The 26,434-nt window shown below is 43.7% G+C and overlaps 2 protein-coding genes across 6 annotated transcripts in view; one reads left to right on the forward strand and one right to left on the reverse strand.

Moving 5' to 3' along the window:
* Window positions 1–26,434, reverse strand: part of LOC119432944 (prolyl 3-hydroxylase 2) — a 207,485-nt gene that overhangs the window by 141,119 nt on the left and 39,932 nt on the right. The gene's annotated exons all lie outside the window — the stretch shown is intronic.
* LOC119433381 (atrophin-1-like) lies at window positions 2,494–23,034 on the forward strand. Of its 4 annotated transcripts, none has more exons than XM_049659367.1 (4): window positions 2,494–2,807; window positions 5,527–5,644; window positions 8,638–8,768; window positions 9,732–10,619. In XM_049659367.1, exons 2-4 carry the CDS (start codon window positions 5,560–5,562, stop codon window positions 10,017–10,019), a joined length of 504 nt encoding a protein of 167 aa, XP_049515324.1. In that variant the 5' UTR covers window positions 2,494–2,807; window positions 5,527–5,559; the 3' UTR covers window positions 10,020–10,619. The 4 variants fall into 4 exon arrangements, with proteins under 4 accessions (XP_049515324.1, XP_049515322.1, XP_049515323.1 ...); XM_049659365.1 differs by lacking the exons at window positions 2,494–2,807; window positions 9,732–10,619 and adding exons at window positions 2,813–2,923; window positions 21,761–23,034; XM_049659366.1 differs by lacking the exons at window positions 2,494–2,807; window positions 9,732–10,619 and adding exons at window positions 2,813–2,858; window positions 21,761–23,034.

The following is a 26,434-nucleotide window of genomic DNA, read 5'->3' on the forward strand; positions in this document are numbered from 1 at the left end:
CTGATATCACGATCAATCATAAAACATGCCCTAGACATTCAAGTTTCATCGTGAAACCAATGACACAAAGGCCAATCTGTACGAAGAAAACGGTCGTTTTAAAGGCTCAAAACTGCTTGACATGAGGTAAATAAGCGAACCTAATTAGCTGGCCCATCTGTACAAATTGTGTTTGAATTGGACAGCATAGATATAACCTTCTAATTCTTGGGTTGTCCACGACTATAGTGAAAAAAGTTGCTAATTTTCTTCTGTATACCTTGTCCGATGAAATACACATCTGATCGACCTTATGGCATCGAGGTTCACGACATGCTCTGTGTCTTTGTTGTGGTGTCGACCAGCGCTGCCTATGTGCACTGTGGCTTAGTGGCGGCTGCGGAAAGCAGTGAGGGCGCCACTATGTATGTTAATTGTAAAGCAACAAACTATACCTGTCGGGGGACACCTAAATTATTTGTCGCGCAGGCAATTTAGTTCTAGTGGTCTTCACTGAAGAGGTGCCCAAATGCAGTAGACTTCGGTTAGTTCGATTTTCGGTTCATTCGATCTCAACTGAAGGTTACGGCCGGCGCCCATGCATTTCTATGGGCCAAAACTTTCGTTATTTTGATCCTAAAATTTGCCAGATAATTTGAACTTGACCAGTCAGCACGCACGTGTATAACCTGTAAGGTGACCCATTTAGTGACCCCTTTAGTGGCAGCTTCTGTCATGGCAGAGCTTGGGGGACAGTGAATGTGTCGGAACATATGTAATCTCCCATCGAAAACACCTATTTTCGGCTTGCCCTAGAAACATTTTCAAGAAAAACTGTAGCTCACAATGACTGATTACGCTATTTGCCCCATTCTAACGAGTGCCTTTTTTCAGTGCGATTAGCATTATTGGGGTACCTCATGCGCTTTCCGGGGGCTGTCTAACTGGCAACGTGTCTGACTTTTCCTACCAACATGGGTCACTGGGTAGTCCACGGTCTAGTCGTGGGAGCATCGCGCTGCTGTGATGAGGTGACAGGGTTCGAAACCATGGTCGTTGGGCCAACTTGTGTCACGGGTATGTGACACTGAATATGTGTGGCTCATCAGTTAACCCGTTTCACGCCGACCCGTGCTACTGGGAGTGGGTAGTCTATGGCCTGATGGGTAGTGCATCGGGCTGCTGTGCTGATGGAACAGGGTTTGAAACCAACTGTCGGAACAACTTGGTTCACTGGTTATGTGATGGCTGTGTGCTGCTGTTCAATGAACCTCTTTGATGCCAACTTGAAGAACTGCAGCTACGTGCCATTTGGTCTGTGCCACTTTTCAATGAACCAGACACAAATTTGGGCCACTTGGTGTGTGCCACACTTCAATGAATCGCTTTGAGGCCAACTTTGGTTGCAATGTACAAGTCACGGGGATATTTGCTTCTCGATCTTCAGTGAACCTCACTTATGCGCCAACTTGTGTCACCATGGGTACGTGCCGCTGGGTATCTGCTTCTCTTCAATGAACCTCTTTGACGCCAACTTGGGTAACTATGTGCCACTTAATTAGTATGCACCATGGCAAAAGATATTTAAAATATCTCCGGTGCTGGGCGGTATCAAACCTGCGTCATATTAATCAGACAAACTTGTCTGAATGTTATATTACACAAGCGGACTTGGCGGCGGCGCCGCTGATTGACGTAGCGTGTCCAGATGCAGGAAAGCTCCAGAGAGAAGCCCGGCTGCATGCACGCCCCATATATGACACGTCTTTGCGGTGGCAAGTGTCGCTACCTTGCACTATTGCTAATCGCATTAGCGTCGCCATTCATCGTGAGATGGGTTCTGTCATTTTAATTTTTTTTTCGAAGGAGAACTGGGCCGAAAATTGCCTGCATGGTGCAATCGGAAATGAAACCGCATTCGCGGCGTTCGTGTGCTTTACCGCACAACACGTATGTATTGCGGCGAAACTGACTAGAAAACCGGCCCACTTCAACCCTCTTGCTCTAGGTACGTTACGGCTTCAGAAAATTAAGGAAATTACTGCAGTGCTTCCCGGGGGAAGCATATTTGCGATGTCACTTTATCGAATCGAGTTGAAGTTATCGAGCGAGTTTGAGATATCGAAACAACTTGGCGCGCTGGATCCGGTTTAATTATCTGAGCGCAGCGGTAAGATTCCAGCTATAGCAAACCAGCAAATTACCTTTACCTCCCACCTAATCCCACAACAGCGGCCTAGAGCCAACCCCTGCTTTGAAATAAAGGTTTTAGTCATTCATTCATAAACGTGCACTGTACGTAGGCACAGAACGCATCGATCATGACATTCTCGAAGGTAGTCGCCATAGACGCTCCAGAGACAAATTTCCTACGCTCAAGGGCATAGTGATGTGGTGTTCTAGTTTTCCGTACGCCGAGTTTTGCCAAAACATTGAAGGCAGAACGCGATGTTGAAGTACAAACCAGCCAGACCATGCAGACCTGCATCTTGGAGGTCGCGTTGGTTTCACATTCGGCAGAAGGCGCCCTCAGTGCCTTAAGATGGCAGCAGCAGCGACCGCGCACGCCAGCGCCAGAGAGGCGCCGCACGCCAACGTCGATAACCGAAGGAAAAACAAACTTCGTAACTGTTTTGGGTGTCGTGACGCCTTCTTTACAATTACGAAGCATGCGATATATATAACTGCGGCGCAGGTCGTCGGTCGCCAATGTTTATTGCTCTAACGGCTGGTGCCTGTTAAAAGTCGCGGCTTTCGCTTTGTCGTCCCGTTCGATCATGTGGGGCCTTCTCCTCTGACGAGTGTTTGGACGATGCTCTAATCACAAGGTAACCAGAAACCAACACTTTCGACGTAGTTCGGCGCCATTACGTATTACGGTAGCTTACAAACTTTTATTGTGCGTTCATGGCAGCCATGCTGCACGACATACCTTCAAGCAAACGTGCAAAACATGACTACAGTACGTCGTTAGAGCTAAACTTGCCAAGTGTTTCGTGTGTCCTTCGAGGACACCGGAGCTGATATGCGGCGTACGGCAATCTTGTTTTGTGCTGCTTGCACTTACACGTGTGCAAATTGATAGTTTACGTCTAGTTGCTTGGGACGCGTACAGTACTTATTGTTATTGTCGCTCAAGGTATTGTACTAGTAGCGCCAGTAGTACTGAAATTCCGGTACGTGCATATGTGCTTAATTATAACGTGCTGTACTCGGTGCATGCTGTAGGCACTGCACAGACGTAGATGCACTGGGGGATCGCGATACACCCACTCGCGATATACTTTACCTCTTTTTTTTTTTTTTTTTTGTTATAAAATATTGAAGTTATTTTGCTCGATTATTCTTAAGCCCATTCAGCGCTCGACTGTCTTGAATTAATGTACGCAGAAGGCCAGAGAAATGCAACAGGCTATTTTCCTCCATTGGGCATGTCGACGCGGTAAAGCCCCGTCCCTATAAATCATAAAACTTCATCATAGTTTAGGTGGCTGGCTTTCTTTTTATATTTTTAATATTTTTTTTCCATGCTGCATTTTATCACTGACGTCTTCTCTTGTTCCAGTTAGACCTGTATCTGTGATATCACCTCCTCCTCTATGCACAGATCGGCCTTGATAAATTAATTAATGAATATTAACTTATGCATATAATATGCAGCTGGTGTTGATTCAAATAGCATCTAATGGGTTTGGGACGTGAATTTCGCTATATTGCATTGTTTTTTGCAGATATGCAGTTGAAAGCCAACATGTTTATTTAACTATTGTCGTGACTATTACGGAGTAATATGTTAATCTAAAATTTACGTTTTGTGTGTGTCACTTGACATGTGACGAGCGTAGCACCTCGGGGGCAGTATACATTTTGTTTGAATCATCAGGAAATCCACATGCACCATCCCTTCTGTACAGCCACAATTAGGTACACATGAGCAAATTAAATGTATTGGATTAGTTATGTTATTTCAACACTTAATTGTCTGTTTTGATCATTGTCATGCATGTACTCCCATCAGTTTGTTCATGGTAGCTATAAGCATATATTCCTCGAAAGAACCACTCGAGATGTGACTTCTGCGAGATGTGGGCTCTCTGTGACTAAGAGTGCTTTCCTAAAAAAAAAAAAAAAAAGTGAGAGAATCGTTTATATCAAGTTTTGTCGTAATGATGCCTGAAATGATTAAACAACATTCATGTCCATGAACCAAACCCATTCATTATAACAAAAAGGGGCCTTAGCGACACTCTGAGTGCATATATATATATATTATGTCCATTTTACTCTTTCATTTGACAAATGTAGCTGTTGACAGTGACATCATAGAGGGAGCAGATAGCTGCATGGCCACAGAAATTTTGTCCATCTGAAAACGACATCCATCACTGTTGTGATGGCTATGGAAGTAGCTCGGGCCACATAAGGCATCATTTGACATTTAATGGCCTGTGCTCCAGCCTTGTAACACATTGATTTCCATCTTGAAAACAATTTGAAGTTGGGCTAGTTTATGCAGGAATGTCTTTAGAAGCAAATGTACAAAGATGTGACTCAATCCTCGTCCACAACCAAAGTGCAAAGCGTTTTAGTCATTGTGCTCATGCTAAACTTTCCTGCCTAGAGCAGTACGCTTTATATGAAACAACATCATGTACAGTATAATGTTGAATTTATCGAACCATCAGCTTCCAAGGGTTCCGTTTGGACATGCATGGATACTCAGTGCTAAAATATGCTTGTTGGTGTTCTTAGTATTGTCATAAGCACTAACTGAAGTTTAAAAAGACTGATGCATGCAGAAACATATGGGTATCCAGTTGTGTTTTGAACTAAAACCAAAAGATGTGCTAGTGCTGAATTCGGTTGATTTTGAGAGCTTCTGGTTATGTGGGAAATGTGTTTAGGGAGAATGGTGCGAAGAGAATTACAGGAAGCCCTCGACTTGAGACTGTGCCCTTTCTAGGGTGAATGAATTGTGGCAAACCTTTCAAGTAGCACATATTAGGTATTATACCTGTACCACATGGGGAAGATAATTTCATGTAAATGGCAAGACCTTACAGTCTCATAATGGCCACAGAACTAAGATTGATACAATTTGCACATCTTTAATGATCTTATATGCTGTGATAATTGACAGTTGGCAGTGAATGCAGATTGTATCGAACAATGGGAGGGAGAGCACCATTCGGTGGCTGAATGAGTTGTGAAAACTCTTCAAGTTGCAAGTGGCGATAAGTGAGTGTCATTAGGTATGTTTGGGTGGCACCATGCGATGGCATTTAACTTGAGGCATAAATACCATTTTTTGTGCCTTTAATTTGTAGCATGAGTATTAGTGAACTAAGGTGCATGGAAATAAGTTCGTTCTAATGGCACCACACTATACCCTATAAGGTGTTAATGTGATGTCATTTATAGAAAATTTATCCTTGCAAATTTCTTCTTTTTTGTTAATAGATTTATTCCAACAGAGTCTGTCCTGTGGTTGAGAAAGAGGCTTTTAATTTCGAAGAAAATATGTCAGTGATTTCTTGTGGTATGCAGGCTCAAGCAGCTGTTCGTTAACTCAACTGCAATATGGACCGTCTTACACATGCGACTGGAAGCATTTGCTTTATTCTATTGCATATGGCAAATGCTGACGACGACTTTCGTGAAAAAAGTAAGTTTTCTTTTATGTGTTGTTGGTGTCAACTGGTGTGCAAGCTTCTCAAGGCCTCAGGTGCAACATGCCTCATTTGACTGTACACCAGTGCAACAAATAGGGTGGGACAAAGATGCGTGCTGATCTTTCGACTTTTCTTAATTTCATGCATGCACTCAGTTTATACAAAGAAAATATATCACAAGGTTATGAAGACCCTGTTTGCTGTGCTGGCGTACGGTCAAAATGCGGTACCAACTCGCCTAAATTGCCATCTTTGTTATAGCATACCTCCACTGCGGAGTTGTTTTGTACAAATGTTGCTAGATTATTTGGTCAGTTTGCCAAGTACACCATAATAGCCAACTGTAATGAAATTTTGGACCACGTAACAAGTTTAGCTTCAGATAGTGTACATGTGAAGCAGGCCTCCATGCAAAATTTTACTTTTGAAGTACAAGTGGATGTGTCACAAAAAGCTAGTGAAAAAAATTTTTTTTATACTGAAACTAGAAAAAAAAAGTTATTGCTCAACAGAAACGACATACCACCCAGTATGTTGAGAACCAGAACGGATGCTTAGCGTGGCCTTCGAGATTAGGTGGTGCCCTGCAGCATGCTAAAAATCTCGGAGGCGTGCTGGAATTTGGGTCGTATCCGTTAACCACCAGGTGCGCCCATTGCCTGCTTAAGTGTTATTTGAAGGCTGCTAATAAAAACATTAGACAATTACCAGCCCCACAGCTTTTGCTTCACTGATATATATTACTCATTTATAGCCAACTTAGGCAAAGTGAAATTTCATTGAAGTTGGCCTTTAAAGAGCTGCAGAAATGTGACCATTTTCTATTGCTTGCTGCACCTTCAAACAAGGCGCTTCACATGTGCCGCCTTACAGTCGACAGTGCAGAGAAGTTGTGTAGCAGTGGCTCTCTGAGATTGCTACCACTATTCAATCTCCGTCTGTTGTGCCCATGAGGTGGCACTGCAACCACAGCCAACACGCTGCCTGGAAACGTGCACAATCTCAGAGGCTATGTCTTGAGACTCTCCATTTCGGCCATGCAGAAGTTAACCGAATGACAGTATAATCATAAAGCATTGATTCGTACATAGTGGAACCTTTGCATGATGAATTAGTAGATACAACAGAGCTAAATCTAAAATCTGGTTGATCGTGTCTTATGTAAGCATTAAACTGCTGAAACAAAACCACACATTCAGGGCCTCATACAATGTCTCTATATATATAGCAAGGTAAAGTTTTGCAGAAAGCCCACGGAATGTATGTAGGAACAAAATACAAAGGATTTCCAAACGTAGCATTCAAATGCACCCAGATATTTCGATCACCTGATGCACTAAAGTTGCGTTCTTTATCTGTCTGCACCATTTCTGTATGGACAAAGAAAGGAGCTTGTTTGAGCACTTGCTTGGCTTGGCCTTGCCTGACTTGTGCATTGCAAAGGACAGCAGCGGCTACCCAAGGCATTCTGTGGTGCAAAGCAAAGAAGTAACTTGCATGCTTCCTAGTTCAGACTTGTGCACACTAATTTTTGTGTTAATTTCTCTAATTAAGCTGAGGCATAAAAAATAAAATTTTTCTTCGTAAGTTACATTGTAACATCGAGGATTGGCTGATTTTGAGTAGTTTGCTGACCAACAACCTAATTTTATGAAACATTTTATGGCTTGGCAACAAGTGCTGTCAGTAGCCATAGTTTTTAGGATCTCAAATGGTGGTCCTTATTTGTAAGCACTTGACTCGTTGGCTACTTGTCTCTTTCTCATTTCTTTCATACAGTGGAATATTGTTAATTCGGACGCGCTTAATTCAAACTTCCGGTTTATTCGACCTGACGCTGTGGTCTTGTCAAAATGATGTGTACTTCAATGTGCGAAAACACCCGGTAATTCAGACGCACAAGAGTTCGCAACAGACAATTCGAACATACTGCGCCGGCGACCATGCTCTCTTCAGAGCGCCAACGCATGCAGCGGCGTCTCTGACCTGGCAGTGCGACTGTGCACCAGCTGCTGCTCCCATCTCTTGTTGCAAGTACTGTGTTTCGGCGCGTATAACCTGCACAATAAGTTTTTTTTTTTTTAGAATTGGCAGTCAGGGTGCGGGTTATCTGCGAATTCTTCCTTGAGGTGTGGCTTCATGGCAAGACGTGCCACGCTGCCTGGAAGCCATGTGGCTTCATGGCAAGACATGCCACGCTGCCTGGAAGCCACACTTTTGGAACTCGTCACTCATTTGTTAGCTCAGTGCACATGCGCCGCCTAGTGCAGCGCTGCACGCAAGTTCTCCATTCAGTGAGCTTCCTTTAATTCGAACTCTGTTTAATCCAAACAAATTTTCGAGTCCCTTCAAGTTTGAAGTATCGACATTCGACTGTATATTAGAAAAAAATTGTTCTCGTAAAACATTGAGCCGGTGCCATGGTGTAAGCGGTGACAGTGTGTTGTTAGCATGATAACATTAATGTTACTTCTTTTTGGGCCCATCCGTAATATTATTTTGCATTAAATTAAAAAAGGGCTTGCTGCTGTTTTGCAGTTTTTAGCATTGGGGAATAAAGAACAGTGATGTGGAAACATAGGTAGTGAGTTATATTATGAGCCAGATGTTGCATGGTGCAAACCGTATGAACTCCTTCCCTTCCGGCCAACGATGGTCACAGACTGTCGATTGTTCTCTGGAGAATGCTGCAGGCCTAATTTAAGACCAATCTGGCCCATTGTTAAAGAAAGACTACAGAAACTGCCAACTTTTAATGATGTCTTCCCTGTATTTTACCATGCCCGACTTCGCTGTTGTCTTCATGCTACTGCGGTGAAACGCAACTCGTCCAGTTGAATCGTGTCATTGGAGCTATTGTTCATATTGTTCATGTTTCTTATGAAAATATTGTTAACTGCCATATGTTGCCGATTGCAGCTAGCATTTGCACATCCAGCCAGAAATGAATAGCACTATAAAACCTTTTGCATTACTTTTTACGCAGTGAGAAAGAAGTATGCTAAGCCTGCACTCCCTTTTTGGGCTATCATCACCGTAATCCTCATTTTGGCCACATTTGTGACAAGCTGTATCATGTTTTGGTGTGTCTTCTACCCAAGAAGACGACAGGCACTGGTGAGTGTAAGTTGATGCTGCAGTATTCACTTCGCAAGTGCAGATTAGAGTTTTATGTGCACCCGGAATTGCAACCACTTGAAGGGTTCATCTTCAGGTCGTGGCTGCAAAGCACCATCTTTGAAACCTTTTACGGCACATATTTTTTTCTAAAGTGGAGTGACAGGCTTTAGAGGCAGTAAAGCTCTTTTGCATGCTGTCGCCTCGTTGTCCCCCTTCCTCAATGCAGACTGATAGCAGCATGGCCTCCCGATGTTTCCAGTGCTGTGTGAAAGTATATCCAAAGTCTACATAATGACAGTGCAACTTCCTGTGTTTCCTTATTGTGTCCCATCTCTACATTGCCGCACATGTTTACCGTCGTAGCTGCTCTAGATTCCTTTAGCTCTCAATAATGTCTCCATGCATCACTCCGTAGGCCGTGCCGCAACGCTAGCTATCTTACACAATCATCATACTTTCTTTATGTATCTCTTGGACGTTATGTAAATGTTTCCTCAGTGCCCGTAGCAGTTGTAAAACTCCAGCAGGTGTGATCAAAAGTTCTAGAGCGAGCACATTTAATTAATATATAGACATTATTGGAAGTGCTGGTTTCCATGTTCGATAAATGAGGTTAACATAGTAATAGTAACCACAGCTGCAAGTCCTGGCACTTAATCATAAAACAAGCCATAGAAGAAGCTAAGCCAAGTGACAGCTATCGTTGTTGAAAATATCATCAATGTTGTGCTCTTTTATTGTTTTTTTGTTTTTTACTTGTGTGTGTGCCTTCACTCCACTGCTACTCACAGTTGAAATTTTTTCTGCTCTTTTGACCTGTTCAGAATAACAAGACAGCAGAGCAGTTGGCATCGGGCTGATCTTCCTGCCCTTTCCCTTTGTATACCCCCCCCCCCCCTTTCTGTTTAACTTTAAAGCTAGTTTTAGCACTATGTTTAGCCATCTTTTCATTATTTGCAGGCAATGGTGCAATCCAGCCCTTCATCGTCGGGTCCAGCTCCAGGTCCAATGGTGTCAGGTGCACCTGCCCATACCTACCTAGAAGCATATCCTCTTATACCAGGTGCATCCAGATCTCTGACTACGCTGAATACACAACAGAGGGGCTTTCAAGAAGAGAGAAGTCCTCCATACCCCAAGAATGGACTCTACTCTGATCATAGCAGCACGTCCCTACCCCAGCTACTAACAACATCGTCATCTGTGCCATCTGCACCACCTCAGCCGTTACCCCCTTATGGCAACTGAACAAACATGAATTGCCATGCTGGCTTAGAGGCAATGCCACACTCTGATGCTGTGTTGGGAGTCGCAAGATTTCACCCCGACGGGAGCAGAATGCAAAAACGCTACTGCGGTCATAGCAGCATGTCCCTGCCGCAGCCACCCACAGCACCAGTGCCATCTGCACGTTCACAATCGTGACAGAAAAATTAAGCCGATCCAATGCACATGTTGGGATCTGTGTGAAGCGAAGAGTTAGTGAAGCAGTAATAGAAATGCAATGCAAGTAAATGTTCACGTTCTTGTGTAATGCTTATGCACCGCACAGGTCACAAACTATTCCAAAATGCAAGCACCAAATGTGGCCGATACAGTGTAGCGATGTCTCGACGACGAAGGCGATTTATGATACTTGTGGACGATATATATCTGAATATGTTTAGGGATCCTTTGCACCTTATGCAACAGTGGTACATAGCGATTGCAGAAGCTTGGCCAAGGATTCGGGCATAGCCTGCTGCACATAACCAGTGGCACATACCAATGGTCCAGGAACGGGGTAGGAAAAATATAAAAATAAGAAACTCAAAGGAAGCTATTAAATATTGTGTGCTGTTATATTAAGATGTCTGTGTGCTTTTGGAAATACCCATGAGCCGACATTATATATACAGGTCCTATGCTTTTATTGTTTTGTTATGCAGAACAGAGGTGTATTGGCTGACACAACATTGTCAGTCAACAGGCAGTGTTATACAAGCTGCTTTGCTAGAGCCTAGTTCTCATGGCTATCATGCGAGAAACTGATGACCGAACGATGACGCACGCCAAACAGCACTGTGGCAGGCAAAAAAAAGTTGAAAATTGCTTACCCACCTATGACATGTTTTTGAAATCAAAACATATTTCCCGCATTGCTCAAACTCATGCGAAATGTGGCTTTAAGGCGGGCCCTTGAAAGCACCTCTGCATTCCTGCTAAAGCACATCTTATCGCCATCAAGTTTGTCCATCATCAATCACCCCTACAAATTGTGTCCTTGGAAGTGACACAAACTAGCCTCAAATCAGGATCCTTCAAGTTGCCCTAGACCACATAAGCGAACAGTATGTATACCCACATTTTCACTGATGGTCATCTTGTCAAAATTTCCAACGTCTTTTTCTACCCTTTCCATGCCAGTAGTTCCTGTACCACCTTGGGCAGGTGATGTAATTTCTATTAGAACTTTGCCGAATCAAAAAAGCTTCTTTTTGTATACATTGGCAGCCATCATGAATCATGACAGTGGGCGAGACACTGCTTTTTTTTTTCACAACTATCTTGCTCTTTATGCTTAAGACCTCCATCCCTTCACCACCCAGGCTCTTAGCTTTTTAACGAAGAAAATCTTCTCACTATCTCGGTGCCTGGACTGGAAGGGCATGGACTATACACTGAAACAATCCTTTCTGACAATGCTATCACTTTCCTGGGGTGCTTGGTTCAACACTGTTACGATGACAACTACCTGATGACTTAAGTTTCTGCCATCCACCTAATCAACACATTCATACAATATGTCAAAATAATGGTGACGGAAAGGCAGCAAGCACACCCATGTGCTTTTTTCATCACTGCTACAGTTTTAGATAATTTGCACACACGTGAGACACCCAAGTTCTAGAATGCACTCCTAACTCCCAAGGGTTGCGTTTTGTCTGTGCACTAAAGTGATGCTGACACTGTAGCGACAGTGATACTGCAGCAGCACCAATCAAAATGTACAAGTAAGTCCCAAAGGAAAGGTTGACATTACAAGAAAGGAAATAGTTGAGACGTTCAGTTACAACAGTTGTTACCTCAGGCAATGAATATGGCTGCTTTTGTATGCACTCTTGGTTAGCGGTGTAGTAATGTGATCAGTAACATTTGTCCCTTGATATGCACCCTGCACTTCCAAGCCTTCCAGGAACTCCCAAAGCAGCTGTATTGACATTTCCAGTTACACGATTTTCTATCACTCTGCAAAATTAACTGTTACATTTTAATGTCTCGAAGCTGTGCCATATGCTATGAAGGATGCCATAGCATGTAGTTCCCGAATAATTCTGTCAGCCTGGCGTTCTTTCTTAAAACTGAAATAGCATGCGAGTGTTTTTGCATTGTGGCCCCCATCAGGATGCCAGTCCGTGACTTCCTGCTTGGCAGCAGGGTGGTGTGGCCTCTGAGCCCATGGCAAGTCTATCACTTTCCTGATGTTTTAGGTGATGTAAGTACAACTTGTTCCATTTCCGTAAGTGGGTGATAGTGCAGATGGTTCAGATCATTGGGTTTCCTACTAAACTTATGAGAGGGAACTTTCGCGTTGTGATTTTTCAGCTACCATGCGTGGAAGTATGGTTAGTAAATTTGCCTTATCTTCATTCTTGCAACTTGAAACGTTCTTGTGGCTAAATTTACGCTTCGTCTGCCTTTATAAATGCCGTCGAAAACATGGTGCTGATGATGTGTTTCCGGCTCCACAATTGCTTCAGGTGTATGCAGTTAGCAAAAGCATACATAGCCTTCAAGATCTGCTTCTGTTACCCGGAGAGCGCCATCGCTGGGGCGTGTATTTGAGTCCCACCTATTAATCTAAATTGCAAAGCAGTCTTTTTTTATAAATGCAGATTGTGATAAGACTCTTCACACATGCATAATCCTTGCAAAGTGTTACATTTATAGTGCCATATTTGGTTGCAAACGATCAAAATTGCAATATCATAAAGCCATTTGAAGCAAGAAGGATGAATTTTAGGCATATCTATGTATTAACCAACATTCCCATGCGGTCTGAACTGCCATGCTTGCAGGTACTTTAGACACTAGCACTAGAGTTGTCTTAAGTAAGTTTTATAAGAAACTATGGTTCAGGTGACACTGTGGGCAGCTGTGGCAGGGACATGCTGCAATGATCAAAGTAGAGTCCGTCATCTGAAAACGGAGGACTCCTTTGTTCCCAGAAGCCCTTCTGTTGTGTATAGAGCGTAATATAAATGCACCCAGTATGCAAAGATTTGCGCAGAGTGTAGGTAGGTGCACCAAACATCGCTGGACCCGATGAAGGCACACAGGGGTGTGTGTGGTTGTAGCGTTGTCTGTAAAGTACGACATGACGACTGAGCAGAGTTGCAAGTGAGCTCTGTGGTTGTTGAGAAAGAGGGATATGTAAAGTCAAAGGGCAGAAAGGTCAGCCTGATGTGAACTGCTCTGTCCTGTTATTCTGCATGGGTACAAAAGAAAACAGTAGAAAAAATTGCTACCATGGGTGGTGATGGAGACAAGGAGCACTAAAGGAAAGAAAAGGTGTGAATAAATATCGCCTATATTGAACCTCTGCACCACAGTTAACAGCAGTATCTGTTCCTCTGTTCAGTTTCTTGAAAGATTTCCTTTTTTTTTTGTGGCTCTTTGCTGTGACTTGTCAGAATTTTATTATTACAAATGGTAGCCTTACTCGTAGTTCGTTAATTGTGGCACCTAGGCTACTTTATTGGTCCCTTTTAATTGTATTTTTTACCAAACTCCCTTTCAGCAGAGTATGCCTGAGGTATAGTTAGTGTGACTTTCCAGTTCACTATATATAACATGGTTGCCATGTCTACAAGACAAGTGCATGTTCATTTACATTAAAGGCGTACTCTCCAGGCCCCATCATAAATTTTAGTTACGTACACTGAAAGTTGTAACAGCTGTCCAGGAAGCCTTATACCGCAAGGAAAAAAAAAAGTGTATGGTAATAGTGGAGATGAAAGAAGATGAAATGTTGTGAGGCATTGCCTTGATCAGCACCCACAAACGACATCCTCCATTGACTTCTCCCATATCAGAGTCAAGTGCTCATGTGGGATTTACGTCGTGACCCCCCCCCCTTCCTTTTAAAGCAAACTGATCTTTTTTCACTCTTTGCCCATTTTCTTGGTCAGATGTTGGATTTTCATTGCCTATACAAAGGCACCGACACAAATAGTGCGTGTGCTCGTTCAACTGAGTTGTGGAGCGCGCTCTTTGCCGAACACCAACTGTACTACAGCTCTTCGAGGTGCATGTGTTGTCCACCTGTACTACCACTACAGATGTGCTGCTTAATGGCCCTATTCTCTACAGAATTATGCAATGAAACAACAGTGCGCTACCCTTATATCCTCACTGCAACAAATATAAGCCGTAAAGTGCACCATTTTTTTTAAAGTAAAGCGAATAGGTTTCTTGAAGCGTTCGGCTATTTGTTTACCTATATCGACAATCATCGTCGATGGTTTCTACAAGTTTTCTGCTCTCTTCCTTCTTGCTACATTATGCATTTCCACGAGCAGTTTGGCACGCTCTGCATTTCCCAAGAATCCCCGATTTACATTAATGCTGGCTATCCACGCGCCGCTGGCAGTGCTTCTGATGCAGAGGCAATGCTAGTGACACTTATCCTGGCAGGGAGAAGAGAATGGATCCTCGCAGAAGTGCATGCAAGCCTTTCATTTTTTTTTTTTTTTAGATTTTAAAGCCAATAGCTTTCTTTGGCCACCGTAAATGTTGGGCACTGGCCATGTATCCTGTCGAGACAAAGGGCAGTGTGTGAGCTATCTGACCGAGTTGGGGGGTGCATTTCTCACTGAATGAAAATGAGCTCTTTAAGATGGACTGTGCTTTTGAACGAGAGCTGTGTGGCATCTGAAGATTTAGACGTTTTGTTGCGTTACACCACTATGTGGACAGATGGTTCCACAATGCATTTGTCGGCGCAGTCTGCTGTGCGTCTCTTGTAGAGATGTGCTGTTTTGTCCTACTGGCTAACCCGTGTTTCGGTTAAATCTTTTCCCACAGTGCGTGGGATCTGCGGGATGTTAAAGTAAATGGTTGGAGTAGTATCTGGGTTCCGTGGAGTAAACGAGCAGAGAAGGAAGTGCAGGTGTGCAGCTGTTGTCGTGCAGTAGTCGTTACAATTTCATCATTCGGTTGTCGCCATGCTGGTGCAGTCATGCTTGCAGTTACAGTTGCAGTGCTTTGCAGTTGCCACTTGAAGACAAAGATTTCAAGTGGTTGCAGTACTGGGCTCATTAAAAATGTGATTTGCACTTGAAAATAATGCACTGCTGCACCAACTTACCTGCACACATTGTCTGACACAATACGACACACCAAAATATGACACAGTTTGCTACAAAACTATGAAGGTTATTATGATGAAACTCCAGGGGTATAAAAAACTTGGTGTACTAGTACTTCTTCCTCGCCATGTAAAAAGTATATAAAAGGTTTTCTAGCGCTATTTATTTGTGACTGCAAGTGCAAATTTTAGCTGAAATTAGAAAAACTGCAGCTAACTAAAAACATTTTCATAAAGAATGCGTATAAGCACACAAATTAAGAACAGGGGTTGCAGAAAGCTTGAAGCCAATGTATTGACAAGGGGACTTGGAAGTCCCTATTTGAAACATTAGGTCTGGGTTAAGGTGTCCATGGTGTGGAATAGAGAGTAAACGGGGGTAGCCGATATTCCAATTAACATTAAGAGGAAGAAATGCTACAGCAATTCTGAGAATTGTCTACTAATGCATAAGCGTTCTTTGGCTTAGCTGTTACTTAGCATTTGCTTTTGTTTCCCTGTTTAATTTTCCTAGTCTATGCATGTCTACCCATCGCTCTTTAATTTACCCAAATATACATTGGACCACCCCCTAAATTTCAAGTTGCCCTACCCCCAGAATTGAGTTGGCCCACACCTAAATTTCAAGTTGGCCCACCCCCAAATTTAAGTTGGGCCACCCCTCAATTTCAAGTTTGCCCTCCCCTACTATAGGCTTCCCCATGCATTTACTATGGAGCCCTATGTATTCCTTCGCATTGCGGACACGATTTTGCTAAAATTGCCGGGGTACTTGCCCAAGAATGCTTACGTATCAAAATGGAGCTGGGCAGGCCATGTAATGTGTAGGGCAGACAGCTGGTGGTCTATTAGAGTTACAGATTGGGTGCCGACGGAAGGGAAATCGAAGTCGAGGACAGCAGAGAAATAGGCGGTGTGATGAAGTTAGGAAATTCGCAGGCACAACTTGGAATTGACTAGCGCAGGACAGGGGTAATTGGAGATTGCCGAGAGATGCCTTCGTCCTGCATTAAACATAAAGATGGCTGATGACGATTATGAAGGTGTCCAAAGTGCCACTTTTGTGGAAAACACAGCCTTCACAAACGGATAAATGGAGCAGATGTTGAACGAGATTGACACCATTGCTGAAAATATTCTACCAACTCCCATAGTGAAGCACATTGTGAGAAAGTGTTCTATCTTCCATTTTAACTTTTGAGAAAATGCAGTTTGGGCAATTTTATTGGAATTTACAATGGAACTCACTGATGCTACATCATCACACCAGCCTCATCACATCATACACTGCTGACTCTTCTTTAATTATCTCTTCGCGGAAAACAAATCATACAAGATTTCTAGAAGTGCAATCTAACAATACATCTGATTTAATGTTTGCCTTTGGTGACATATAACACCTGGATTCCTTCCATGCTTGTTAAGAGCAGTGTGACCTTGACAGTGCATATTGTCAGAATAATTTGTAACTCAAAAAAAAGCTTGATCTGATGTCAATATGTCACAGTCCCAATATTCACAAAATGGGTTGAATGTTTCTTGGTTCTCTGAAGACTGTTCTGCACTCGCTAAACATGAAGAACCTGCATTCCTTGCAAGTCCTTCTAACGCAATGGCAATCAGAGCAGTGTATATTTAATTATTGCTTAACAATGGCTGAACAAGAAAAGCCTTAGCCTAACCCATTGTAGTGGCTTTGGTGTTGCGCTGCTAAGCCCATAGGCGCGGGGTCATATCCTGGCCGGGGCGGCCAGATTTCGATGGGGGCGAAATGCAAAAACCCCTATGTACCATGCATTGGGTGCATGTTAAAGAACCCCAGGTGGTCGAAATTAATCGGGAGTCCCCCGACACGGCGTTCCTCATCACCATATTGTGGTTTTGGAATGTAAAACCCTAGAATTTTTTAAGCTTTAGCTCAGAGATATGTCTCAACGAGAGGACTCCCTTGCCAAAGCATTAGCTTCGAGCTGAGGCTGCCCTTGCATGCCCTATTTTAAATAAGGTCCCCATTTTCTGCACCCCCTTCTGAATTTGCATGTTTAATCATGTTCCTTGTGCTGATATTGAGTTAACTGCCCTATTGCTCATTCCTGCTAAACTTTACATCTGCAGCTGCGAATGAATAGCACTTCTTCTTTCTGGGGTTTTACGTCTCAAAACCAGTTCCGATTATGAGGCACGCCATAGTGGTGGGTTCCGGAATAATTTTGACCACCTGGGGTTCTGTAACGTGCACTACAACGCAAGCACATGGGCGGTTTTTGCATTTCGCCTCCATCGAAATGCGGCCGCCACGGCCGGGATTCGATCCCGTGACCTCGTGCTCAGCAGCGCAACACCTTAGCTAACTGAGCCACCGCGGCGGGTTGAATAGCACTTTAACACCTTTTGTATACTTTCTACGCAGTGAGGAAGAAGTATTCTAAGACTCCTTTCAGCGTGACAGCTATCATCGCGATAACTGTCATTGTGCCAACAGCAATATCTGTAGCATGCTGCGCCATCTATTGGGCTCACTTGTACTATAGAAGACAGCGTGCACTGGTAAGTTGATGCAGCAGTGTACTTTGCAAATGCAGATATAATTTTTGAATGTGTACGGAACTACAACCACTTGAATGGCTTGCCTTCAAGTGGCAACTGCAAAGTACTGTCTGTGGAACTTTCTCCTTGGCATATTTTTTCTAGAATGGAGTGACAGTGTTTAGAGGGAGTTAAACATTTCCATATGCTGTCCCCCTTGTCTTAGCATGGCACTGACTGATAGCAGCATGGCCTCCTTACGTTTCCAGTACATTGCGAGAGTACACCTAGAACATGACAGCTATCCTTTCCGTCTTTTCCGTATTGTATCCCATTTCTACATCGCCATCTATCGTGACATTTTTACTGCAGCAGCTGTTTATGGTTGCTTCAGCTCCCAACGTAATTATACATTCATTAGCTTGCACAATCTCTGCACATGCTTCAGGTATTTGCCGGGAGGTTGTGTAAATATTTACTTAATGCTTTTATAACAGTTGTAAAGCTTCAACGGTAGCAGTCAAGAATCCTAGCGCAAGCATATTTCTTTTAACTCGATGTAGCCACTAACAAGAAGCTGGTCTATAATGTAGCGATCCTATTCCAATGCCATTTCTCTTTGTGCTTCGCCAGTTCTTTATGCTTCCTCTCCTTACTAGTAGAGGAGTCACTGGCATAGCCTCTGCATCACATTTGCTGCCAGCAGTATACAGGTAGCCAGCAGCAGTAAAACTTTTGGATTCCTGGGAAATCCAGAACGTGCAAAACTGCCAGTGTAAATGTGTGACGCTGCAAGAAAAGAAGGGAGAGAAATAAATTTGGCAGTTTCGCCCGAAAAGCGAACCATTGTCAGCAATAGTAAGGTTTAATGTTGCGCTTGAACTCTTCATACGGTGTTTTAACTATATGCGAGTGCAACATATTGGTGCGACATGGCATGCAAGGCAACCTGCTGGGCAGAGGTAACACTGCCCTGGTAGCTACCAGGCGTCTGGCAACACTGGCACGATGAAGAGCACTGTCAGTGGTGTTGCAGGCATCACACCTTGATGGTGCGAGATACGAGACTGATGGGGAACCGTCGTCATTAGTCAGCTCCCAGTGAAGTATCAGATGATGTTGGCTTGACATGTACTGCCCATTTCGCTCGAACCAGTGCATACACACAGCAGTTCAGCAGGAATGCCTGTATGCAAATATTGCATGTGCGCAGAATGCTCATGCCAGCAGTGGAAGGCAGAATGCTGTCCTGGCTTTAAAGCGATTGAGCGCACTGTTCAGGGTGCATCCACTTCACTTCTTAGTTTTGGCTGCCAAATGCACGCCATTCTTCTCGTGGTCCTCCAACCAAGCCTCTGTGTACGTGGTGCGCATGGGCCGTTGATAAAGAACGTACTACAACGCCGACGTCAACGGTGCACCTTGAGTGTCCCTATTATTGCTATTGCTTTAAAAAGGAAGTAGGGGTTTTGACATAAATGTCACATGGCCACTTGACTCTGATACGGAAGAAGGCAGGGAAGGGATGTCACTTATGGGTGCTGGCCAATGCAATGGGAGAGAGCCTCTGCTGCAAGGAGAGCAACTCACTTCTGCGCACCAACACCTTGCATCATTTTATTTGCCTCTATCTTTGCTATTACTGAACCCTTTTTTTAAACATTCTTGCTGTATAAAGTTTCTTGGATGACTGTTTCAACTTCAAGTGTTCAACCAAAATTTAAAGGAGTCTGGTGAGGGGCCCTTTAATTTAAACAAACATGCATTTATCTCATAGACAAAGCAACTATACTATAGTATAATGAACTGCAAGAAGCACGCTAACTATACCTCAGCCATCATTGAAAGCCAGCATGGAAAAAAAAATGGCTGATCCCGTGCCTGTGCTGGAATTAGTTGTTAAGCGAAGCATTCTTTCGTGTTTAGGAAAATGTCTTGCAAACCTAATACTAATGATGCAATTGTTTGCACAAAATGGCACAAATGCAATACAGTGTTGATGGAAAAGTAATGGATTGATGAAAGTGTTTTTGATGAAGCTGTGGCGTCCAGTTCTGTGTGAAATGGTTTTTGCGCTAGAAGATGTGGACCAAGAAAGGGGGTACAGGGTGCTTTCAGTGCGACACAAATGCACAATAAATTTATTGTATGCAAAGGACATGTCTATTGGTTTTTATCACTGCACATCACTCACTAGACAGTTTCTTCACGTTATGCATCTTCAGACATGTCAGTGTTTGTAATCGCCGATGCATGTTCAATTAGCACCATTTCACATGGTTGCAGGGGTGCTGTGTCATGACTGAAGGCGTTGCAGCGAGCTAGCTTTTGCATCGCATCTTCTCTACTGTGTTCTAGTTCTTGGTGTTGGCATTGCACAATGATGACAAGCGGTGTGTGCATTCAGAAATACAAGTTGTAACAAGTAACACTCTAAGTCTCGATTCCTCTGGCGAACATGTGGTCAATTGCACCACCAGTTCTCGACGTGTGGAGTGATGAATGGCTGGGGTGACAGCTTCCAAGATGCATAACGAAGATGTTTTCCATGAAGCTCGGTAACTACTTGTTCTCCAGTTTTCATAGGTCGATGTAACTGTCTTCGGTAAAGACCTACTACCTCTGGCTACAATCATTTCATGGCTGTTGTAGCCAGAGGTCACTACTGCGGGTGCCTAGGCAACGAAGCACAAAGCAAGAAAGTACATTCAACCCTCGTTTTAACGAAATCGCTTTATTTCAAATATTGCTTTGTTCAGGGTTTTTCATGTTCCCACGTTGCTATGACTCTCTTATAACTTCTCCACTTTTAATGAAATGCCGCTTATAACGAAGTCACTTTCCTGTCCCGATAAATTCGTTACGATGAGGGTTACAACTTGCTTTTTGCATTGCTGATGGACTGACATAAAGGGCGACCTACCAACGTGACATCCACATCTCCACAACTCATGCAACTCGTGCAACACCCACGTCGTCTGATAGGATGCACTCGGCGTCCGTGTCAGGTGGTAGTGACAACTTCATTAGGCTGACTACGAGATGCGTGGCGCAGTCTCGTTCTTGTAAATTGCCATGCCAGCACACATAGCTGCACTCAGGCTTCCAGTGGCACACTCGTAGGAGACCGGCAATTGGCTGTAGGACCGTAGGTCATGTCTCTCCACTGTCCATGGCCTCCACACGTCATTGTTCCACTTCCTGCTTCTAGGTGTAATGTTTACCGTGCTCCTCACTGCTTGCTCAAAGCTGGAAAGCATCATCATTCTCTTTCGTGTTTATGAGCCAGCATTCACGCGCATTCTGCAACATTTCAAAGTGCAATGAAGACATTCTTGTTCTGCATGACGCTTCTTCCCTCTGTTTCTTGTACACTTGATGCATGCTTTAGTCTTATTTTATTATTGACGTGTTTATGACGTGCGACAGCTGACCTCCACACTCTGGTGCTTCTGTTGGCAACTTCCTTCTTGCCTCTCATTGCCCCACGTTGCAAGAAATTGAAAGCTGCGACAGCATTGTGGCACCGTCTCTGGTGCCCCAGCCTTGCACTGAGGAAGACTAGTGGGTAGTGTGGTAGTGGCTAGTGGCCTGGTGTGTAGTCAGATAGTAATTAGTAATGGGCTTGTGTCTACTTGGTCAAGACAGCAGCCATCAGCAGCCAGCAGTTGCAAAGTGGGATCAAGAGGCAGAGAAAGCTTCACTTCAAGAACAGTTATCAAGGGCCAATAAAGCAGAGCCTCGTTGCCACCAATTATAGTGCAAGCTATTTCTCTGCCTGACTTTGAGCCATGCATAAGGCTAACATTGTAACAAAGTAATCACTGCGACAAGTCATAGCAGTCAGTTATACGAACAAATAACTGAAGAAGTTAAGCAGAGGAAGAAACAGCTACTGCTGTTAACTGTGGTACTGAGGTTTTATATCAGTGGCACTTAATCATTTTTTTTTTGTGCCCCTGCTCTCCGTTATCACTCATGGCAGCAGTTTCTTTCTGCCCTTCTGTTCCTGTGCAAAATAGCAAGGCGGAGTAGTTATCATCTGCCCTTTATCTCTACATATCCCTCATTCTCAACTACAGAGCTCATTCAGCCACCATGTCGTGCTTTGCAGGCAATGATGCAATCTGGCCCCTATGAGCCACCAACGTTGGGTCCAGCTCCGATTCCAGGTCCAGTGATGTCAGGTGCACCTACTCGCAGCCACCCAGAAGCGTATCCTCTCATACCCGGTGGATCCGCATCTCTGAATATGCTGAATACACAACAGAAAGGTTGTCAAGAAGAGAGAAGTCCTCTCTACCCCAAGGATGGATTCTACTCTGATTATAGCAGCTCGTCCCTGCCCCAGCTACCCACAGCAACAATGCCATCTGCGCCACCTCAACCACCGCCCCCTTATGGCAACTGAAAGAACTAGCATCACCTCGACCTTCGTGGATGCAATGGGCTGGCCACGGTGGCACACTCTGCTGTTGAGTTGGAAGTTGCAAGATTTTACCCCAATGGGAACACAATGCAAAAGCGCTACTGTGGTCATAGCATGTCCCTGCCACAATCGCCCACAGCACCAATGCCATCTGCGCATTCGCTTATAACAAGAAAAAATGTATGTAGATCCAATGCTCATGTTGGAATCTATGTGAAGCGAAGCTTTAGTGATGCAGTTAATGAAGTGTTATTACAAGTAAATTTGATGCGTACAATAGTATTTATTTTCATTGTGTGAAATGTGTAATCTCATGCAATGTTTGCGCGCCGTAGAAAGTCGCAAGCTATGCTGGAATGCAAACACCAAATGAGGCAAACGCATTGCGAGACAACGATTCAGCAATGTCATTAGGGCAAAGGCAATGTATGTTGCTTGTGGATGACATACATTTAAGGATTCAATACCCCTTGTGCCACAGTGGCACATTGTGGAGGGTTTGTGAAGAATTGGCACATTCACTGTAGCACATAACCATTGCCGCATACCCAGTGGCCCAGGAATAGTGTAGTGCAAATATAAGAAATTTAAGAAAATCAATGAAGCTGTTGCGTATTGTGCATTATTCCATTAAAGGGTCTATGTGCTTTTAAGATACCTATGAGCCGACATTACATGTGCAGGTTTTATGTTGCGATTTATTGTTTCGCTAGGTAGAAGAAGGACGCACTCACTGCCACTACTTCGTCGGTCAGTGGGCAGTGCTATATAATGCTGGTTTACTAGAGCCTAGCTCTCATGCCTATTATGTGAGAAACTGATCAGCGACAACCCACGCCAAACAACGGTGTTGTAGGCAAAGAAAGTTTAAAATTGCACATCCACTTACGACACGTTCTTCAAACCAAGAGACATTTTTTAAGCCACATTGCTCAAACCCACGCTAAATGTAGCTTAAAGGGGCCCTGAAACACTTTTTGAACATAGTAAAAAAATGTTGCCAATTTTTTTAACGAGGCTCCTGTGAACATGTGAGCCAAATATTATTGCACTGCACACAACAGTAAACTTGCAATCTCTTGTCAGAAGCAGTGAACAGTCGCTTGCTCTCGCACACAATGTCGTCATCGAAAGCAGTTGGCCCACCAATGCTATCGGCTGATTTCATGATCGCGAGAACATTCTCAGTAATACATAATTGCTAATATTGAGTTAAATAAATGAAAAATATATATGTCTACAATCTCAAAAAGACAGAAAAATTATTTCATCTTTGCACTGCGTGTAGTGCAAAGCCAGGTATTGGTGCGATAATGCCACTTATAGTTAAAGGATACGAAAAATTTTTCCGGCATGAGATTTGTGAGACGATGTAGTTTAACAGTGAGGCCATTCTATGATTAGTTAAAAAAAGTTTCAGGGCCCCTCTCTAAGGCAGGCCATTGAAAGCATCTCTGCATTCTTGCTCAAGCACATCCTATATACCATTAAATTATCCCTGTGGTCAATCACCCATACAAATTGGGTCCCTTGCCCAATAGATAATAGTAATTGTCAATAGTCAATAATAGTCATTGTGAACAAGGCTCCCTTGCGGGAGCCGAAACGTCTTTTATTTGAATACCCTATACTGTACCTTGGTCGGCGCCGTGTGTTTTATTGACAATGGTTCCCTGGAACTGACATGAACTAGCCTCAAATCAAAGTCTGTCAAATTGCCCTAAACCAGCATAAGAAAAGTGTGTTCATTTATGGCCTATGTTTTCCTGGTGGGTCATCTCATCATAGTTCCCCGTGTGGTCTTTTCTTACCCTATTGCATACCAGCAGTTCTGCTACCACCTTCAGCAGGTGATGTCACTTCTATTATGCAACCTTGCGGAATCAACTGAAGCTCCTCTTTATAATCACTGGCAGCCATCATGACATTGGGTGAGACACTGCTTTCTTCTTATCACCTCTATCCTGCTCTTGGTGCCTACAGTCCTTCAGCCGGCATCCCCATGTGAAGTAACATGTAAGTTGTTCTACACATGCTGGCATACTTCTCAGCTCGTCAAATCCCTCTCTCTCTCCGCCATGAAAGTACAGGGGCTATACTCTGGGATACTCTACGATACTCTCTTGATGACTTAAGGTTTTTCTGCCTTTCACACGATCAAAGCACTCGCACACTATGTCAAAATAATGGTGATGAAATTACAGCATGCCCAAGCTGCTTCTTTTGTCACTGCTGCTGTTTTAGTGGATTGGGATGCATTTAAGACCCCTGCTGTTGTCATTCTAGAACACAGCAAAAACTCTCAAGCTTCATGTCTTGTCTGCGCACCGAAGTGACACTGGCAGAGCGGTAACAGTGATGCTGCAATCGCAACAACAGGGACGTACAAATCCCACAGCAGAGGGTGGCATTACAAAGGGGAAAGTTGTTCTGAGAGGTTCAGGTATAGCACTTGTTCTCACAAGTAGTGAATATGGTTGCTTTTGCATGCAATCTTAGTGGGCAGTGCAGTAATGAGAACATAACAGTTCGCTCTTGACACCCTCTTCACTTCCAAGCACTTCCAAAGTAGCTGGAGGGACGTGAAATACTCGGGCATTTTCCAGCACAGTTGTCTATCACATTGCAAGTTAACTTTTACATTTTATTGCACCAAAGCTGCACCATAGGCTATGAAGAATGCCATTGCAAGCAGCTCCTGACTTGTGTTATAGCAACCCAAGGTTCTTTCCTAAAGCGTATATAGTACATGGAGGTTGTTGCATTGTGCCCCCATCGAGATTTGATCATGTGAATTCCTCCTTCTCAGCAGAGTGGTGGGATCTCTGAGCTGCCGTGGTAAGTCCATTACTTCCACAGTGTTTTAGGTGATGCCAGTATGTTTCATTCAGTTTGTGCAAAGGGGCAGTAGCTTAGGGAATGCATATGTCACTGATACTGTTGGCAGCTATGGCAGGGCTTATGACTAGAGTTGAATCTATCCTCAGGGTAGGAGGACCCCTCCGTTTCTGGAAGCCCCTCTGTTGTGTGTACGTCTGCAATGTGGATGCACCCGGTATGGGAGGACACACTTCTGGAGGTGGGGTGTGCGTGTAGGTAGTTACACCGGACAACGCTGGACTTAATGATGAAGAGACACATAGGGGTGGGGGTTGGGTTGCAGCATTGCCTGCAAGCACAACATGACGGCTGAATGGTGTTACAAATGAGCTCTATGTTTGACGAGCAAGAAGGATATGTAAAGGGAAGGGGCAGAAAGGCCAGCTTGATGCTGATTGCTCTGTCCTTTTATTCTGCACAGGGGCAAAAGGAAAGAGAGAAAAAAAAAGGAATGCTCACTGGTATTACTTTTAGCTATGATTCCGTTGCTACAATCTAGTCTTACACGTAGCTTGAAGCCAAGCAGAGAAACAGCTTGCGCTATCAGTGGTGGCATCAAGGCCTTGCTTTATCGTCCCCATGTAGTTTCATTTTTCCAAGCTAGGTTTCAACAAAAAGTACTATATTCGAGGTATAGTTAGTTGGCTTTCCAGTTTTTTATATAGCACAATTGCGTTGTCTATGTGAGAAACGCATGTTCATTTATGTTAAGGGCCCCTCACTGCAAGCCTCATTAGAAGTCTTGGTTATATATACACTGGAAGTTATAAACAGCCGTCCAGGGAGCATGCTGCAGAGAGGATTTTTAGATAAGGTTTAATATGATGGATGCATCATACGATATTGTGGATGATGGATGCATAGATATGTTGAGATCTGAAGGGACCTAAAACAGCTACTGCTGTAAATTGTGTAGCAGACAACAATGGACAGATGGAATACAATAAGGAAAACACAGGAAGGAGCACTGTCATGATGCAGGCCTCCAGTATACTCTCACAATGCAGTGAAAATGTAAGGAGGCTATGCTGCTATCACTCACTTGTACGCTAGGACAAGGGCCAGTGTTGTGGAAAGGGTCAAGGGGGACAGCACACGAAGCTTAGCTCCCTCTTAAGCCTGTTGTACCACTCCAAAAAAAAAAAAAATGTGCATAGGAGGAAGTTCCATAGACAGTGTTTTTCTGTTGCCACTTTAAGACAAGCCTTTCAAGTGATTGCAGTGCTGGGCACATTGAAAAATCTGATCTGCGCTTGCAAAATGTGCACTGCTGCATTAACTTACCAGTGCACAATGTCTTCTACGGTACCAGGTACATCAAACGATGACTCAGCTTGTTACAAACATGGCCACCGTGAGTGCCATTATGATCATGGCTGGCAGGGGCAAAGAAGATTTAGCATACTTCTTGACTGTGTAGAAAGTATACAAAAGGTTTATAGTGCTATTATATTTGTTACTGCAAGAGCAAACATTAGC

This window comes from Dermacentor silvarum, chromosome 11 (assembly GCF_013339745.2).
Source record: "Dermacentor silvarum isolate Dsil-2018 chromosome 11, BIME_Dsil_1.4, whole genome shotgun sequence".
NCBI classification, from domain to species: Eukaryota; Metazoa; Arthropoda; class Arachnida; order Ixodida; family Ixodidae; genus Dermacentor; species Dermacentor silvarum.

Excerpts from the sequence above, each read along its gene's own strand:
- LOC119433381 (XM_049659365.1), top strand. The coding sequence starts at position 5,560 with ATGGACCGTCTTACACATGCGACTGGAAGCATTTGCTTTATTCTATTG. Across the intron at positions 5,645-8,637 it reads CGACGACTTTCGTGAAAAAA|TGAGAAAGAAGTATGCTAAG; the intron begins GTAAGTTTTCTT and ends CTTTTTACGCAG. Across the intron at positions 8,769-21,760 it reads CAAGAAGACGACAGGCACTG|GCAATGATGCAATCTGGCCC; the intron begins GTGAGTGTAAGT and ends CGTGCTTTGCAG.